We start from the raw sequence: 19,006 nt of genomic DNA, 5'->3' as shown, positions 1-19,006 counted from the left end.
CTGCAGTTACTTCCTCCACTGAAGTCTTGAACCTCTCAAAGTCATCCATGAAGGTTAGAGTAAACCTCTTCCAAACTTCTGTTAATGTTGATCTTTTGACCTCTTGCCATGAACCATGAATGTTCTTAATGTATCTAGAATGGTGAATCCTTTCCAGAAGGTTTTCAAATTACTTTGCTCAGATCCATTGAAGGAATCACTATCTATGGCAGCAACAGCTTTACAAAGTACTTAAAATAATAAGCTTGAAAGTTGAAATTACTTGACCCATGGGCTGCAGAAAGGATGTTGTGTTAGCAGGCATGAAAACAACAATAATCTCATTGTATATCTCCATCAGAGTTCTTGGGTGGCCAGGTGCATTGTCAATGAGCAGTAATTTTTTTTCTTAAATTTATTTATTTTTGGCTGCATTGGGTCTTTGTTGCTGTGCGTGGGCTTTCTCTAGTTGTGGTGAGCGGGGTCTACTCTTCATTGTAGTGTGCAGTCTTCTCATTTCAGTGGCTTCTTCTGTTGTGGAGCACGGGCTCTGGGCTCTAGGCACGCGGGCTTCAGTAGTTGTGGGACACGAGCTTAGATGCTCCACAGCATGTGGGATCTTCCCCAGACCAGGGATTGAACCCGTGTCCCCTGCACTGGCAGGCGGATTCTTAACCACTGCACCACCAGGGAAGCCCCCTTTGAGCAGTAAATTTTGAGAGGAATCTTTTTTCTGAGCAGTAGGTCTCAAACATTCAGTTGAGTAAAATATTCAGTAATTCAAGCCTGGATATGCTGTCAGCCAGGCATTGTTGTTCTACTTATATAGCACAGGCAAAGCAGATTTAGCATAATTCTTAAGGGCCCTAAGATTTTTGGAATGGTAAATGAGTACTGGCTTCAACCTAAAAGTCACCAGCTGCACTAGCCCTCAAAAAGAGAGTCAGCCTGTTCTTTGAAGTTTGAAGCCAGGTATTGACTTCTATGTAGCTATGAAAGTCCTAGATGGTATCTTCTTGCTATTTAAGGTTATTTCTTCTACACTGAAAATCTTTTGTTTAATGTAACCACTTTCATTAATTATCTTTGGTAGATCTTCTGAATAGCTTGCTGCAGCTTCTACATCAGTATTTGCTGCGTTACATTGCACTTTTATGTTATAGAGATGACTTCTTACCTTAAACCTCATGAACCAACCTCTGCAAACTTTTTTTTCTGCAGCTTCTTCCTCATCACTCTAAGCCTTCACAGAATTGAAGAGTTAGAGCCTTGCTCTGGATTAAGCTTTGGCTTAAGGGAATGCTGTGGCTGATTTGACCTTAAACTTTCTCTATATCAATAATAAGGCTATTTCGCTTTCTTATCATTCACGTGTTCTGGAGTAGCACTTTTAATTTCCTTCAAGAACTTTTCCTTTGCATTCACAACTTGGCTAACTATTTGGTGCAAAAGGCCTAGCTTTTGGCCTGTCTCAGCTTTCAACATGCCCTCCTCACTAAGCTTAATTTCTAGCTTTTGACTTAAAGTGAGAGACATGTAGGTCTTCTTTCCCTTAGACATTTAGAGACCATTGTAAGGTTATTAACTGGCCTAATTTCAATATTGTTATGTCTCAGGGAGTAGGGAGGCCTGAGGAAAGGAGACAGATGAGGTCAGTGGAACAGTCAGAATGCACACATTTATTAAGTTGCTGTCTTATATGGGTGTGGTTTGTGGCAACCCCCCAAAAGTACAATAGGGACATCAAAGATCACTGATCACAGATCACCATGACAAATCGTAATGGAAAAGTCTGAAATATTGTGAGGAAAAAAAAATATTGTGAGAATTGCCAAACTGTGACACAAAGTGAGCAAATGCTATTGGAAAAATGGTGCCAACAGAATTGACGCAGGGTTGCCATAAACCTTCAATTTGTAAAAAACCACAATATCTGTGAAGCAAAATAAAGCAAAGCACAAAGAAACAAGGCATGCCTGTATGTGATGCTATAAACATGCCAGTGTGGCTAAAGTGAAAAAGGCAGATAATACCAAGTGTTGACAAGGATATAGAATAAGAAAAACCTCATATACTCTCATTGGGAGTGTAACTTGATACAACTTCTTTGGTATTTAGTAGTATCTATTAAACCTGAAAATACACATATCCTATGACCTACCAATTCCACTTCCAGTCAAAGGTCCAACAGAAATTTACCTATGTATATTCACCAACAAACACGTAAAGGAATGTTCATAGCAGCACTAATCATAATTTCCCCAATCTGCAAATAACTCAGATGTCCATCAACAGTTGTGAATGGAATAAGCTGTGGTATATTCATATGATGGACATTATTATATAGCAATGAGAATAATCAAATTATTGTTGCTAAGCAACAGCATGGATGAATCTCTTAACACATAAAGTTGGGCAAAAGAGGCAAGACACCGAAGAGTTCATTGAGTATGATTCCATTTATATAAAGGTGAAAAGTAAACGAAAACAACTTATGGTGTTAGAGGTTAGGATGATGTTTACTGAAGTCAGCGTGGTAGGGGTGGGACTTGTGACTGGCATGAGGCAGAACAGATGCCATTGGTGTTGTTTTTTGATCTGGGTGATAATTACAAAATGTGTTTACTTTGTCAAAATTCACCAAACTATACATTTACTGTTTGTGCAGTTTTCAGTAGGTATTATAGGTCAATTAACTTTATTTTAAAAATTATGTGTCTGTGTATGTATGTACGTAAAGCTGCTAATGCTTATCCTGAGAAATTCATTTATACATCTACACACTAAAGATTGGAATTCCAGAAGCAGTTAATGATACGTAACTTTCATGAAACTGTTCCACTGACTGCTTCCAATGATGGCTCTTTTTTTAATGAACCATATCTGGGAGGAAAACTGAGGACACTGATGATTTTCGTGGTCTTCTAGATGCACCTATTTTTCTACTTGTATTCTACGTTGGAGAAAAACTTCTGTGTCTAAAATCAGTAATTAAAATTCTCCAGGTAACGTTATAATGTAGTACATAGTTCAATAATGGGATCTGGAGACAAAACTGTCTAGGTCTAAATCCTGGCTCTGCCATTTACTAGCTCAGTGTCTGGGGGACAGGAAACTTGGTTTCCTGATCTGTTAAAGAGGGATATGTCATAAATGTGAGATTAAATAAGTGTTAATAACGAGTAGGAAGAAGCACATGAAAAACAGTGGAAAGTTTCTTATAATACTATGGCTGGTAACTACTTTTTTCTCCTTTGTATCTCTGTAAACATTTCTTCACATGAAATTCAATGCAAGATTTATTTTTCAGACAATATTAATGTTTCATTCCATCAACACTGGTGAAGTGGTCTGTTCTTGGGTGCCTTAGACCTTGATGCTTACTTTTCCTCTTTGGAAAAGATTGCATATGAAAGCATTTTCTTTCTATTTAAGCAAGTTCCTTCATCAAATATGTGTTCTGGTACACAGGCCTTCTCTTCTATGAGCTTCTTCAGCTCAGCTGTTACTGCCTTTCCCATTTTCTTCACATTCTAAAAAGAAAATGCTTAAACTTCTAAATCGAACCATGACTATAGACATAGAAAGTTAGTAGTGGCACTAATTCCTTCAACACTTGGGGTATCAGAAGAAACAATTATAAAGCCTCCTGGATTTCTCTAGAGTTATAATAATGGAGAGAAAATGGATCCAATGAAAAGAGGAGACTGGAAAATTAAAAAAACTGAAACTAAGAACTAAATACCTGAGTTTAACAGCCACTTGGATACAGCTAAAGAGAGAATAAACTAGAAAATTGTAGAAACTATCCAGACAAAAGCATGGAGAACAAAATAGATGGAGTGTACACAGAAGAGTATAATTGGAATACCAGAAGGGGAGAAGAGACAGAATGGTGCAGAAGCAATATCTAAAAAGATAATAGCCAAGAATTTTCCAAAGATAATGAAAGACATGAAGTCACAGATTCAAGAAAAACTATGAGCCCCAATTAGGATAAATTAATCCCCCCCCACCGCCAGCATCATAGAATATACTGATGAAAACCAAAAATATGTAGACTATCTTGAAAGCAGCTAGACAAATAGACACCATCCTCAAAGAAGGAACAAGAAGATGGATATCTAACTTTTCAACAGAAATTATAGAAGTCAGAAAACAATGTAATGACATCTTGAAAGTGCTAAAAATAACTGCCAACCTATAATTCAATACCTATGTTGAAATATCCTTTAAAAATAAAGACAAAATGAAGTTATTTCCAGACAAATAAAAACAAAGTTTATCCTGAGCAGAATTTTTAAAATAAATAATAAATGGAATTCTTCAGGCAGATGAAAAATTATCCCAGATGGAAATACAGGAAGAAATAAAGAGCAACAGAAAGGGTAAATACACTTGACCCTTGCACAATTAAGGCATCAGAAAATCCAAGTATAACTTTTGACTCATCCCCAAACTAGTAATAGCCTACTGTTGACTAGAAGGCTTACTGTTAACATAAACAGTCGATTAACACATACTTTGTATGTTATATATATTATATACTGTGTTCTTAAAATAAAGGTAGAAAAAAATATTAAGAAAATCATAAGGAAAATACAGTTGCAGTAGTGTCCTCTATTTATTGATACTATAAGTTTATGCTGTCTGTTTACAAGATGAATCGTCTGTCACTACCTATATCAATATTGTCCTAATGATACAAATACCATAGATGTTATATGTATTACAAACATTAGACATCAAAAATGAAAAGAAAATGTGAAAAAAATTATTTGTTTATAGGTACTATATTTATTGAAAAAAAATCCATGTATACGAGTAGACTCGAGTAGTTCAAACCCTTGTTGTTCAAGAGTCAACAACTGTATTTGGGTAACTCTAAGTGAATGACTGTACAAAGTAATGATATTGTATTATGAGATTTAAAATAATGTAAAACTTAAATGCATGAAACAAACAATGGGAGGGAGCACTAAATGGAGTTAAAAGTGTTCTAAGGTCAAGCATTGCCTATAAAATGGTAAAAGTAGCAATTCATATTAGACTCTAATGTTAGAGTCAAGAATCCATATCATGATCTTTAGGATAACTTCAAAAGGTACAATGAAAGATGTATAATTAATGAGCTAATGGGGAATGGGAAAAAGAAATCCAAAAGAAGGCTAAAATAAGTAGAGAAAAAAACAGACACAGATAAGGGAAAAGGACCATAAAATAATGCAACAAATAGAAAACAAGTATTAAGATTATAGTTATGAGCCCACATATATCAGTAAGATTACATTAAACATAATCTAAACTTTCCAATTAATAATTATTTTCAAATTGGATTAAAAATACATGTTCAGCTTAATAAATAATTATAAAGCTAGCATCCATGTAGCCACTACTCAGATAAATACATTTTAACCTTTTTTTTTTTTTTTTTTTTTTTTGGTACGGGGGCCTCTCACTGCTGTGGCCTCTCCCACCGCGGAGCACAGGCTCCAGACGCGCAGGCCCAGCGGCCATGGCTCACAGGCCCAGCCGCTCCGCGGCATGTGGGATCTTCCCGGACCGGGTCACGAACCCATGTCCCCTGCATCAGCAGGCAGACCCTCAACCACTGTGCCACCAGGGAAGCCCCAGATAAATACATTTTAAATTATCAGCACTTCAGAAACCCACGTGCCTCCATCCTGAATCATAAATCTCCTCCATAAATAGCATTTGTGGTACTAATCCCCTTGTTTTACTCTTTAGATTTACCATCTAGCTTTGAATTCATAAATAATGTACTTTTTGCTGGCTATTTTTGAACTTCATTTGAATGGAATCATACTATTCCTTGTGTCTGCCTTTCAATAATGTTTTTTGTGGGAGTAACATACTGTTACATGTGACTGTAGTTCCTTCACTTTCATTAATGTACAAAATTCTACCGTATGGACTTACAGCAATTATTTTTCTTTTCAGCTGTAGATGGACTTTTTTTCCTTCTGGTTTTTGGCTATTATGGAAAATGCTGCTAATAAACATTCCTCTAGATATGTCCTATTGCACATGTGAACATGTCTCTAGCTAGGGTATATACCAAGGAATAGGACTGCTAGGTCAAAGGATATTCAGATCTTCAATATTTCTAGATAATGCCAAATTTTTTCTAAAGTACTATACCAATTTACTCACCCAACAAAATATTAACTAAAACCAATTCCTTTTATTTCAAAACCTCACCAATACCTGGTATTGTCAGATTTTTAAATGTTTTACTTTTCCTTACCTGATATGAAATGGTATCTCATTGTGGTTTTAATTTGCATTTCCCTGATTACTAGTGAAGATGAGCACCTTTTCATATGTTTATTTGCCATTTGGAATTCCTCTTTTGTGAAGTAGATGTACAAGTCTTTTGCCCATTTTTCTTTTGCATTATCTGGCTTTTACTCATTGATTTGTTGAAGTTCTTTATATATATTCTGGTTACTAGTCCTCTATAGGTTATATGTGCTGCAAGTATCTTCTCCCACTTGATGGCCTGTCTTCTCACTATCTTTATAGTGCCTTTTGAGAAAAGAAGTTTCTAATTTTAATGTGGTAAAATTGATCTTTTTTTTTCTTTTATGGCAAGGGTATTTGTGTCTGAAGATATCTTTCCTTATCCGAAGTTCATGAAGACATTTTATGTTACCTTCTAAAAGCTTCATAATTTTCCTTTAGATATTTAGTTCTTTAATTCACTTGAGATTGATGTACAGGGATTGGACTCAGGAATCCAATTTCTTTTATATTTCTCACAATATGAACAGCAATATGAATTTACTAAAGTCAATCATTTCCCAATTGATCTGCCATACAATCTCCAACACAAATCACATAATACATATAGATATAGGTTTCCAGACTCTCTGTTACACAGCTCTGTTGTCTAGCACTTGCCAATATCACATTATCCTAATTACTGCAGTTTCATAATGTCCTGACATCTGATGGCAAATTCCTTCCATTCTGTTTCTCTACTTAAAGGGTATCTTGGCCTCTTAACCCATTGCATTTATATATACATTTTCAAATGAAATCAGCTTGTCAAGTTCCGTAAAATTACACACTGGGAAACTGACTGAAACTGTCCTCTATAAATTAATTTGAACAAAAGTAAAAGCATTTTTAATATTGTATTGTCCAAACCATAAACATAGTACGTTTCTCCAATGAATTCTTCTTCAATATCTCAAAGTTTCGTAATTTTCTTCAGTTATTACATGCCTCGTTAATTGTATTTCTAGGTACTTGATACATTTAATACTATAATATGTTTAAAAATTTTTCATTTCCTAATTTTTTATATCTTATAGGAATACAATTGATTTCTTATATGTTTGAGTTTAGCAATCTTGCTAAACTCTTATTAATCCTAATAATTTATCTGTAAATTCCTTTGGATTTCCTACATATATACCCCCAATCATCTAGGAATAGTAATAATATTTATTGTTTCTTCTTTTTGAATCTTTTATATTTTTCTTTCTTTTGTTTTTCTGCATTTTTGCATTAGCTAAGATATCCAGTATAACCTTAAAGTGGTAACAGCAGGCATCCTTCTATTTTTATCTCAAAGGGAATATTTCCAATATTTCACTATCAGATTTGTTTTAGGGTTTTTATAGATACTCTTTATCAAATTAAGGAAGGTACCTCCTATCCCAAGTTTGCCAAGAATTTTTTTTTAGTCATAAACATGTATTTTATAAAATCCTACGTCTATTTTGAGCTGATGATGACTCTTCTCCTGGCACATTATGTAAGTGGACTTGCTATTGTTAAACCAATGTTGCAGCATTCCTGGAAGAAACTCAACTTTTATAGACTGTTGAATTTGGTTTACTAGTTTCTGTTTAGGATATCTGCATCTATTTTGTGGGTAAAAGTCAACTGTAATTTTCCATTTCTGTAAAATTTTTAAATTGATTTTATTATCAAAGTATCAGAGTTATACCAAATTTTAGCATCTAGTCTCATAAAATGAAAAATATTCCCTCTTTTTTTATTCTTTGGGATAGTTTGTTTAAAAATGGTATTGTTTCTTTCTTAAATGTTTTATAAAATTTACCACTGAACCTACCCATCAGGGTCAAGTTACACAATTGTTACACCTATTCTCACACTCACCATGGGCTGACAGTGCTGCCTGAAACAGTTTCATAAATTGCACATTCTTCCTTCATTATAGAGCATGAGGTGAATTGTTCATATCATGCGTGTAAGCCACTGATAAAGTTAACATATCAGTCTATAAAATGTTACTTTAACGGCGTTTTCACTTCCATCAACAGCATTTTTCTTTTTTGTCACTTTGAGTTTCAGCACAGGCATCAATAAGTGGTAACAACAAACACTCACTGAAATGTGACTCTTTCCTTTGTCAACTAAATAAGTGCCTTCTTCACAGCAGCTTCCTGGCTCAAAACTAAAATGCAGGCCTCAATATCATGGAATATTAGGGTTTCTTCTGAAGAGCCAGAACTGCATGTGAATTCCCAAATACCAAGAATCTCCTGTAAATGGTGTCGATCTGTAATGCTTCTCTTTAGTTTTATAGCATCCTTGAGTATGCATAGTTATTTGGGGGAAAGAGTGGTGTTCTCCAAACAATGGCCATCATTTAATTCACTTATTTTTAGTTATAAATTTTCCTCTTTTTAAAAGCTGACATATAATTTAACATATAAAAGCAAAACCATAGGACATTTTAGGGAGTGAAATGTTAAGAATAAATAATATTATAAAGCTCCAAAACTGTTGAGAATCACCAGTCAAGAGAATTCATTAAAATGTCCCCATCCCCCTATCCTTGAACATCAATCCAGGCCAGGATCACCAATCAAGCGTCTTTGTTAAACTAAACTATTTCTTCCCTATCAGCCCTAAATCTTCTATTAGACTAGATTGGAGATTAGGTGTCTCAGCTGCTTTGTGATCAATCAGACAAATAAGTTAACCTATTCACTATAGTTTGAAGTTATCATGATACTACCTTCCACATTCAGGGAACTAATTTTAGACACTTTTCTCCTAGTCTTACTCCTCTGTGTAATTCTTTAAAACCACTGTTTCATAGGGCCTTGATTCTTCCATGTGTAGAAGTGGAAACTACTGGAGTGATCCAGTTGATCACTCCAGTTGCCATACCAAAGATGGAAAGCATCACAATGAAAAACCTGATCACCTAACCAATTCAAAATTTTATTTAGTACAGTTAAAACGACAATAAAAGCTTTTGAGAACCAATTTCTTCATAATGGACAAAAATAGCATTCATATAAATATGAAGCTTTAAGCTATTTTATGCTTGAGTATATGTGTTTACAAACATATTTAGATAAGTAAGTTTATGCATTTTTATAGAAATGCCTACCTTTCAGAAACAGCCTCATTATGTTCCCATGACAAATTAATCTTTTCACTTGCTTTTTCTGAAGGGTTAGAAGGTTCAGAGTTCACAGAAGTTTTTCTTTCCTCTGGACTATTAACTGACTCTGGATTCTTATCCAAATTCATAGTCTCTGAATTTGCAACCTGTTAGTTGGGTGAGGAAAAAGCAGTTGAGGGTAGGGTTACCAATTGTGCTCTTCCAACAAAATTGATGATAGGTTAAAATTCCACTTGGAAAGTGTTCTCAAAATATCCTTGCATACACACGGTAAAACATATATTAAATTATATGTATATCAATGGCAGATGACCATGATTGCAGTTACTCTGCCAAAATGAATTTAAAAAAATACTTCAAAAGAAATAAAAATAATGACAGCACAAATCAACTTCCTAGCTTGAATGGAAAGAAGGAGAAACAAATACCTAAGTACTTAGACAACATTTTATTCCTATTATACTAAATTTTAGGAATAAACATTAGACTTCAACAAGGAAACTTTTACTTTTGTTATACTTCTAATAAGAGTGAAGACCAGAAATAAATCAATTTTCCAAGTTGCTCTTCTAGTTGATGAGTTTTGGATAGGCTAAGAATTTCCCCAATCAAATCCTGGTTCCTTTTTGCTAAAGTTTCTCCTTCAATTTATCTCTTCTCTCTCACATTTTACTGTAAGAAGCAAGAAACCAAGCCAAACCTTCAACATTTTGCTCAAAAATCTCATCAGCCTAATAAACATGCAAGTTTATCACTTACAAATTCTGCTTTCCATATCACTGTAGGTCACATTTCAGCTAAGCTTCCTGCCACTATGTAACAAGAACCCCATCCCCTCCCCAATTTCCAATAACATGTTCCTCTTTTGAGTCCTCACCAACAGTGCTTTTAAATATCCGTATTTCTACCAACAGTTTATGAAGATTTAGGTATTCTCTTAGACTATACAGGGTTTCTCTACAATGTTCCTCATTTCCTCCTGAGCCCTCACTTGCAGACTTTATCATCTATATTTCTATAATACTAAGAGTCTGTTCAAGGCAATCCAGGCTTTTGAAAAATCATGCGCCTTAATATTCTTCCAGCCTCTGCCATTCCAAATCTACTTCCACATTTTTAGGTATCTGTTACAACAGCATGCCATACTTCCTGGTACCACATTCTATATTAGTTTTCCGAGGCTGTGATAACAAATTACCACAAACTGGGTGGTTTAAAACAACAGAAATTTATTCCGTCACACTTCTGAAGGCCAGAAGTTTGAAATCAGTTTCATTAAGATCAAGTTGCTAGCTGGCTGCATCCCTTCTGGAGGCTTCAGGGGAAAAATCTGTTTCCTTTTTTCCAGCTTCTAGAAGCTGCCAGCATTCCTTGGCTTGTACCCCTTGCCTCCATCTTCAGTGCAATCATCCAGCCTCTGCTTTCATTGTCCCATTTCCGTCTTGTCTTTAACCTTCTTGACTCCTTTTTATAAGGACCCTTGTGATTTTATTGAGCCCACCAGGATAATCTTCCCATCTATAAGCTTCTTTTAGCACATTAAGTAACATACTCACAGGTTCTGGGGATTAGGTCGTGGGCATCTTTTAAGGGCCATGATTCACCACGATCAACCATCTTGACACAATTAGCACAGAAGTGACATTTATAGAATATTATACCCAATATTCTTTTCAAGTATACATGAAACATTCACCAAGGGAAAGCATATCTTGGGCTATAAAATGTCAATAACTCTCAATGTTGCAATTTTACACAGTATGTTCTCTGATCAAAATGAAATTAGATATCTATAAAAATAAGATACCTAGAAATGTGTGGAAATTAAACATATCCTTCTAAATAACCCATGGGTCAAAGAACAATACCATAAGGGAAACTGGAAATTATTTTCAACTGATGGAAAACAAAAATACAATATAATACAGATTATATTATACTCTCTACACTGAAAAGTACATAATATAAGCATTAAGAAGATGCTTAGAAGGTGCTTAGAAAGAGCAGTGCTTAGAAGAAAATTTATAGCTTTAAATGTTTTCTAGTAGAAAAGGTTAAAAATTAATGCTCTTTGTCTCTTAAGAAGCCAGAAAAAGAAGAACAAATTATATCCAAAGTAAGACTGATCAAGAAAAAAAGGAGCCACTTCAGTTTTAATCAGAAACTGGCTGAGGTTGAGTCCAGATCCTAAGCATTTTAAAGCCTAGTTATTCAGAAGCCAGATACACCAGAAATACATCTACACGTGGAACAACTCCTACAGAGCACCTACTGAACACTGGCAGACCTCAGACCTCCCAAAAGGCAAGAAACCCCCCCACGTACCTGGGTAAGGCAAAAGAAAAAGAATAAACAGAGACAAAAGGATAGGGACTGGACCTGCACCAGTGGGAGGGAGCTGTGAAGGAGGAAAGGTTTCCACACGCTAGGAAGCCCCTTCACGGGCGGAGACTGCGGGTGGTGCAGGGGGAAAGCTTTGGAGCCGCGCAGGAGAGCACAGCAACAGGGGTGCGGGGGGCAAAGTGGAGAGGATCGGGGCCGACCAGCACTCACCAGCCCGAGAGGCTTGTCTGCTCACCCGCCGGGGCGGGCGGGGCTGGGAGTTGAGGCTCAGGATTCGGTTGGAGCGCCAGGAGAGGGCTGGGGTTGGCGGCGTGAACACAGCCTGCAGGGGGTTAGTGCACCACGGCTAGCCGGGAGGGAGTCCGGGGAAAAGCCTGGACCCGGCGAAGAGGCAAGAGACTTCTTCCCTCTTTGTTTCCTGGTACATGAGGAGAGGGGATTAAGAGCGCTGCTGAAAGGAGCTCCAGAGACTGGCGCGAACAGCGGCTAAAAGCACGGACCCCAGAGACAGGCATGAGACAGTAAGTCTGCTGCTGCCGCCACCAAGAAGCCTGTGTGTGAGCACAGGTTACTATCCACACCCCCCTTCCGGGGAGCCTGTGCAGCCACTGTCAGAGTCCCATGATCCAGGGACAACTTGCCCGGGAGAACACACGGCGCGCCTCAGGCGGGTGCAACGTCACGCCGGCCTCTGCCACCACAGGCCCGCCCCACATCCGAACCCCTCCCTCCCCCCAGCCTGAGTGAGCCAGAGCCCCCGAATCAGCTGCTCCTTTAACCCCATCCTGCCTGAGCGAAGAACAGACGCCCTCCGGCGACCTACATGCAGAGGCGGGGTCAAATCCAAAGCTGAGCCCTGGGAGATGTGCGAACAAAGAAGAGAAAGGGAAATCTCTCCCAGCAGCCTCAGAAGCAGCGGATTAAAGCTCCACAATCAACTTGATGTACCTGCATCTGTGGAATACATGAATAGACAACAAATCATCCCAAATTAAGGAGGTGGACTTTGAGAGCAAGATTTATGATTTTTTCCCCTTTTCCTCTTTTTGTGAGTGTATATGTGTATGCTTCTGGGTGAGATTTTGTCTGTATAGCTTTGCTTCCACCATTTGTCCTAGGGTTCTATCCATCCGTCTTTTGTTTTTTTAATTTTTTTCTCTTAATATTATTTTTTATTTTAATAACTTTATTATATTTTATCTACTTTATGTTACTTTATCTTCTTTCTTTTTTCCTTCCTTCCCTCTTTCCTTCCTTCCTCCCTCCCTCCCTCCTTTCTTTCTTTCTTTCTACTTCTACAAATTCTTTCTTTCTACTTTTTCTCCCTTTTATTCTGAGCCGTGTGGATGAAAGGCTCTTGGTGCTGCAGCCAGGAGTCAATGCTGTGCCTCTGAGGTGGGAGAGCCAACTTCAGGACACTGGTCCACAAGAGACCTCCCAGCTCCACATAATATCAAACGGCAAAAATCTCCCAGAGATCTCCATCTCAACACCAGCATCCAGCTTCACTCAATGACCAGCAAGCTACAGTGCTGGACATCCTATGCCAAACAACTAGCAAGACAGGAACACAACCCCACCCATTAGCAGAGAGGTTGCCTAAAATCATAGTAAGTCCACAGACACCCGAAAACACACCACCAGACGTGGACCTGCCAACCAGAAAGACAAGACCAGCCTCACCCACCAGAACACAGGCACTAGTACCCTCCACCAGGAAGCCAACACAACCCACTGAACCAACCTGAGCCACTGGGGACAGACACCAAAAACAACAGGAACTACAAACCTGCAGCCTGCAAAAGGGAGACCCCAAACACAGTAAGATAAGCAAAATGAGAAGACAGAAAAACACACAGAAGATGAAGGAGCAAGATAAAAACCCACCAGACCTAACAAATGAAGAGGAAATAGGCAGTCTACCTGAAAAACAATTCAGAATAATGATAGTAAAGATGATCCCAAATCTTGGAAATAGAATGGACAAAATGCAAAAAACACTTAACAGGGACTTAGAAGAACTAAAGATGAAACAAACAATGATGAACAACACAATAAATGAAATTAAAAACACTCTAGATGGGATCAATAGCAGAATAACTGAGGCAGAAGAATGGATAAGTGATCTGGAAGATAAAATAGTGGAAATAACTACTGCAGAGCAGAATAAAGAAAAAAAGAATGAAAAGAACTGAAGACAGTCTCAGAGACCTCTGGGACAACATTAAACGCACCAACATTCGAATTATAGGGGTTCCAGAAGAAGAAGAGAAAAATAAAGGGACTGAGAAAATATTTGAAGAGATTATAGTTGAAAACTTCCCTAATATGGGAAAGGAAATAGTTAATCAAGTCCAGGAAGCACAGAGAGTCCCATACAGGATAAATCCAAGGAGAAATACGCCAAGACACATATTAATCAAACTGTCAAAAATTAAATACAAAGAAAACCTATTAAAAGCAGCAAGGGAAAAACAACAAATAACACACAAGGGAATCCCCATAAGGTTAACAGCTGATCTTTCAGCAGAAACTCTGCAAGCCAGAAGGGAGTGGCAGGACATATTGAAAGCGATGAAGGAGAAAAACCTGCAACCAAGATTACTCTACCCAGCAAGGATCTCATTCAGATTTGATGGAGAAATTAAAACCTTTACAGACAAGCAAAAGCTGAGAGAGTTCAGCACCACCAAACCAGCTCTACAACAACTGCTAAAGGAACTTCTCTAGGCAAGAAACACAAACGATGGAAAAGACCTACAATAACGAACCCAAAACAATTAAGAAAATGGGAATGGGAACATACATATCGATAATTACCTTAAATGTAAATGGACTAAATGCTCCCACCAAAAGACACAGATTGGCTGAATGGATACAAAAACAAGACGCATATATTTGCTGTCTACAAGAGACCCACTTCAGACCTAGAGACACATACAGACTGAAAGTAAGGGGATGGAAAAAGGTATTTCATGCAAATGGAAACCAAAAGAAAGCTGGAGTAGCAATTCTCATATCAGACAAAATAGACTTTAAAATAAAGACTATTAGAAGAGACAAAGAAGGACACTACATAATGATCAAGGGATCAATCCAAGAAGAAGATACAACAATTGTAAATATTTATGCACCCAACATAGGAGCACCTCAATACATAAGGCAAATACTAACAGCCATAAAAGGGGAAATCGACAGTAACACATTCATAGCAGGAGATTTTAACACCCCACTTTCACCAATGGACAGATCATCCAAAATGAAAATAAATAAGGAAACACAAGCTTTAAATGATACATTAAACAAGATGGACTTAATTAATATTTATAGGACATTCCATCCAAAAACAATAGAATACACATTTTTCTCAAGTGCTCATGGAATATTCTCCAGGATAGATCATATCTTGGGTCACAAGTCAAGCCTTGGTAAATTTAAGAAAATTGAAAGTGTTTCAAGTATCTTTTCCCACCACAATGCTATGAGACTAGGTATCAATTACAGGAAAAGATCTGTAAAGAATACAAACACATGGAGGCTAAACAATACACTACTTAATAACGAAGTGATCACTGAAGAAATCAAAGAGGAAATAAAAAAGTACCTAGAAACAAATGACGATGGAGACACGATGACCCAGAATCTATGGGATGCAGCAAAAGCAGTTCTAAGAGGGAAGATTATAGCAATACAATCCTACCTTAAGAAACAGGAAACATCTCGAATAAACAACCTAACCTTGCACCTAAAGCAATCAGAGAAAGAAGAACAACAAAACCCCAAAGTTAGCAGAATGAAAGAAATCATTAAAATCAGATCAGAAATAAATGAAAAAGAAATGAAGGCAACGATAGCAAAGATCAATAAAACTAAAAGCTGGTTCTTTGAGAAGATAAACAAAATTGATAAACCATTAGCCAGACTCATCAAGAAATAAAGGGAGAAGACTCAAATCAATAGAATTAGAAATGAAAAAGGAGAAGTAACAACTGACACTGCAGAAATAAAAAAGATCATGAAAGATTACTACAAGAAACTTTATGCCAATAAAAGGGACAACCTGGAAGAAATGGACAAATATCTAGTAATGCAGAACCTGCCAAGACTGAATCAGGAAGAAATAGAAAATATGAACAGACCAATCACAAGCACTGAAATTGAAACTGTGATAAAAAATCTTCCAACAAACAAAAGCCCAGGACCAGATGGCTTCACAGGTGAATTCTATCAAACATTTAGAGAAGAGCTAACACCTATCCTCAAACTCTTCCAAAATATAGCAGAGGGAGGAATACTCCCAAACTCATTCTACGAGGCCACCATCACCTTGATACCAAAACCAGACAAGGATGTCACAAAGAAAGAAAACTACAGGCCAATATCACTGATGAACATAGATGCAAAAATCCTCAACAAAATACTAGCAAACAGAATCCAACAGCACATTAAAAGGATAATACACCATGATCAAGTGGGGTTTACTCCAGGAATGCAAGGATTCTTCAATATACACAAAACAATCAATGTGATAAACCATATTAACAAATTGAAGAAGAAAAACTATATGATCATCTCAATAGATGCAGAGAAAGCGTTCGACAAAATTCAACACCAATTTATGATAAAAACCCTGCAGAAAGTAGGCATAGAGGGAACTTTCCTCAACTTAATAAAGGCCATATATGACAAACCCACAGCCAACATCGTCCTCAATGGTGAAAAACTGAAAGCATTTCCACTAAGATCAGGAACAAGACAAGGTTGCCCACTCTCTCCACTCTTATTCAACATAGTTTTGGAAGTTTTAGCCACAGCAATCAGAGAAGAAAAGGAAATAAAAGGAATCCAAATCGGAAAAGAAGAAGTGAAGCTGTCACTGTTTGCAGATGACATGATACTATACATAGAAAATCCTAAAGATGCTACCAGAAATCTACTAGAGCTAATCAATGAATGTGGTAAAGTAGCAGGATACAAAATTAATACACAGAAATCTCTGGCATTCCTATACACTAATGATGAAAAATCTGAAAGTGAAATCAATAAAACACTCCCATTTACCATTGCAACAAAAAGAATAAAATATCTAGGAATAAACCTACCTAAGGAGACAAAAGACCTGTATGCAGAAAATTATAAGACACTGATGAAAGAAATTAAAGATGATACAAATAGATGGAGAGATATACCATGTTCTTGGATTGGAAGAATCAACACTGTGAAAATGACTCTACTACCCAAAGCAATCTACAGATTCAATGCAATCCCTATCAAACTATCACTGGTATTTTTCACAGAACTAGAAAAAAAATTTTCACAATTTGTATGGAAACACAAAAGACCCCGAATAGCCAAAGCAATCTTGAGAACGAAAAACGGAGCTGGCGGAATCAGGCTCCCTGACTTCAGACTATACTACAAAGCTACAGTAATCAAGACAGTATGGTACTGGCACAAAAACAGAAAGATAGATCAATGGAACAGGATAGAAAGCCCAGAGATAAACTCAAGCACATATGGTCACCTTATCTTTGATAAAGGAGGCAGGAATGTACAGTGGAGAAAGGACAGCCTCTTCAATAAGTGGTGGTGGGAAAACTGGACAGGTACATGTAAAAGTATGAGATTAGATCACTCCCTAACACCATACACAAAAATAAGCTCAAAATGGATTAAAGACCTAATGTAAGGCCAGAAACTATCAAACTCTTAGAGGAAAGCATAGGCAGAACACTCTATGACATAAATCACAGCAAGATCCTTTCTGACCCACTTCCCAGAGAAATGCAAATAAAAACAAAAATAAACAAATGGGACCTAATGAAACTTCAAAGCTTTTGCACAGCAAAGGAAACCATAAACAAGACCAAAAGACAACCCTCAGAATGGGAGAAAATAATTGCAAATGAAGCAATTGACAAAAGATTAATCTCCAAAATTTATAAGCAGCTCATGCAGCTCAATAACAAAAAAACAAACAACCCAATCCAAAAATGGGCAGAAGACCTAAATAGACATTTCTCCAAAGAAGATATACAGACTGCCAACAAACACATGAAAGCATGCTCAACTTCATTAATCATTAGAGATATGTAAATCAAAACTACAATGAGATATCATCTCACACCAGTCAGAATGGCCATCATCACAAAATCTAGAAACAATAAATGCTGGAGAGGGTGTGGAGAAAAGGGAACCCTCTTACACTGTTGCTGGGAATGTAAATTGATACAGCCACTGTGGAGAACAGTATGGAGGTTCCTTAAAAAACTACAAATAGAACTACCATATGACCCAGCAATCCCACTACTGGGCATATACCCTGAGAACACCATAATTCAAAAAGAGTCATGTACCAAAATGTTCATTGCAGCTCTATTTACAATAGCCCAGAGATGGAAACAACCTAAGTGTCCATCATCGGATGAATGGATAAAGAAGATGTGGCACATATATACAATGGAATATTACTCAGCCATAAACAGAAACGAAATTGAGCTATTTGTAATGAGGTGCATAGACCTAGAGTCTGTCATACAGAGTAAAGTAAGTCAGAAAGAGAAAGACAAATACCGTATGCTAACACATATATATGGAATTTAAGAAAAAAAAATGTCATGAAGTACCTAGGGGTAAGACAGGAATAAAGACACAGACCTACTAGAGAATGAACTTGAGGATATGGGGAGGGGGAAGGGTAAGCTGTGACAAAGCGTGAGAGAGGCATGGACATATATACACTATCAAACGTAAGGTAGATAGCTAGTGGGATGCAGCCACATGGCACAGGGAGATCAGCTTGGTGCTTTGTGACCGCCTGGAGGGGTGGGATAGGGAGGGTGGGAGGGAGGGAGACGCAAGAGGGAAGAGATATGGGAACATATGTATATGTATAACTGATTCACTTTGTTATAAAGCAGAAACTAACACACCATTGTAAAGCAATTATACTCCAATAAAGATGTAAAAATAAAGAAAGAAAGAAAGAAAAAAAGGAAATACAGATTATACTCGTATCAGAAATGAAATAGAGTATATCACTACAGATCTACAAAGGTTAAAAGGACAAGGGAATTTTTTCAATAACTTTATGCCAACAAGATCATCAACTTAGATGAAATGGACAAATTCCTTGCTAAGATAACTTACAAAACTAATACACAAAATGAAATAGGAAAATCTGAATTACTTTATACCTATGAAAGAATTACATTTTCAGGAAAAAGTCTTCCTACAAAGAAAGGTCCTTACCCAGATAGTTTTCAGAGG

The 19,006-nt window shown here is 37.0% G+C and overlaps 1 protein-coding gene across 5 annotated transcripts in view; it reads right to left on the bottom strand.

Moving 5' to 3' along the window:
* Window positions 1-19,006, bottom strand: part of ATF7IP2 (activating transcription factor 7 interacting protein 2) — a 76,227-nt gene that overhangs the window by 37,070 nt on the left and 20,151 nt on the right. For 4 of the 5 annotated variants that reach the window (XR_003793103.1, XM_029220265.1, XM_029220268.1 and 1 more), the window contains exon 6: window positions 9,380-9,540. Coding sequence is in view for 4 of the 5 variants with exons in the window: in XM_029220265.1 (XP_029076098.1) it covers window positions 9,380-9,540 (161 nt within the window). In the remaining variant the exon portion in view is untranslated. Of the gene's footprint in view, window positions 1-5,728; window positions 6,529-9,379; window positions 9,541-19,006 lie in introns of those variants that run through there. The other variant, XM_029220266.1, reaches the window with a different exon arrangement.

The sequence above is a fragment of the Monodon monoceros genome, unplaced genomic scaffold (assembly GCF_005190385.1).
Source record: "Monodon monoceros isolate NGI ecotype Baffin Bay Population unplaced genomic scaffold, NGI_Narwhal_1 Super_Scaffold_13, whole genome shotgun sequence".
Lineage (NCBI taxonomy): Eukaryota > Metazoa > Chordata > Mammalia > Artiodactyla > Monodontidae > Monodon > Monodon monoceros.
Note: the sequence above shows the minus strand (reverse complement) of the source record. Positions and strands in the feature narration are given on the sequence as shown.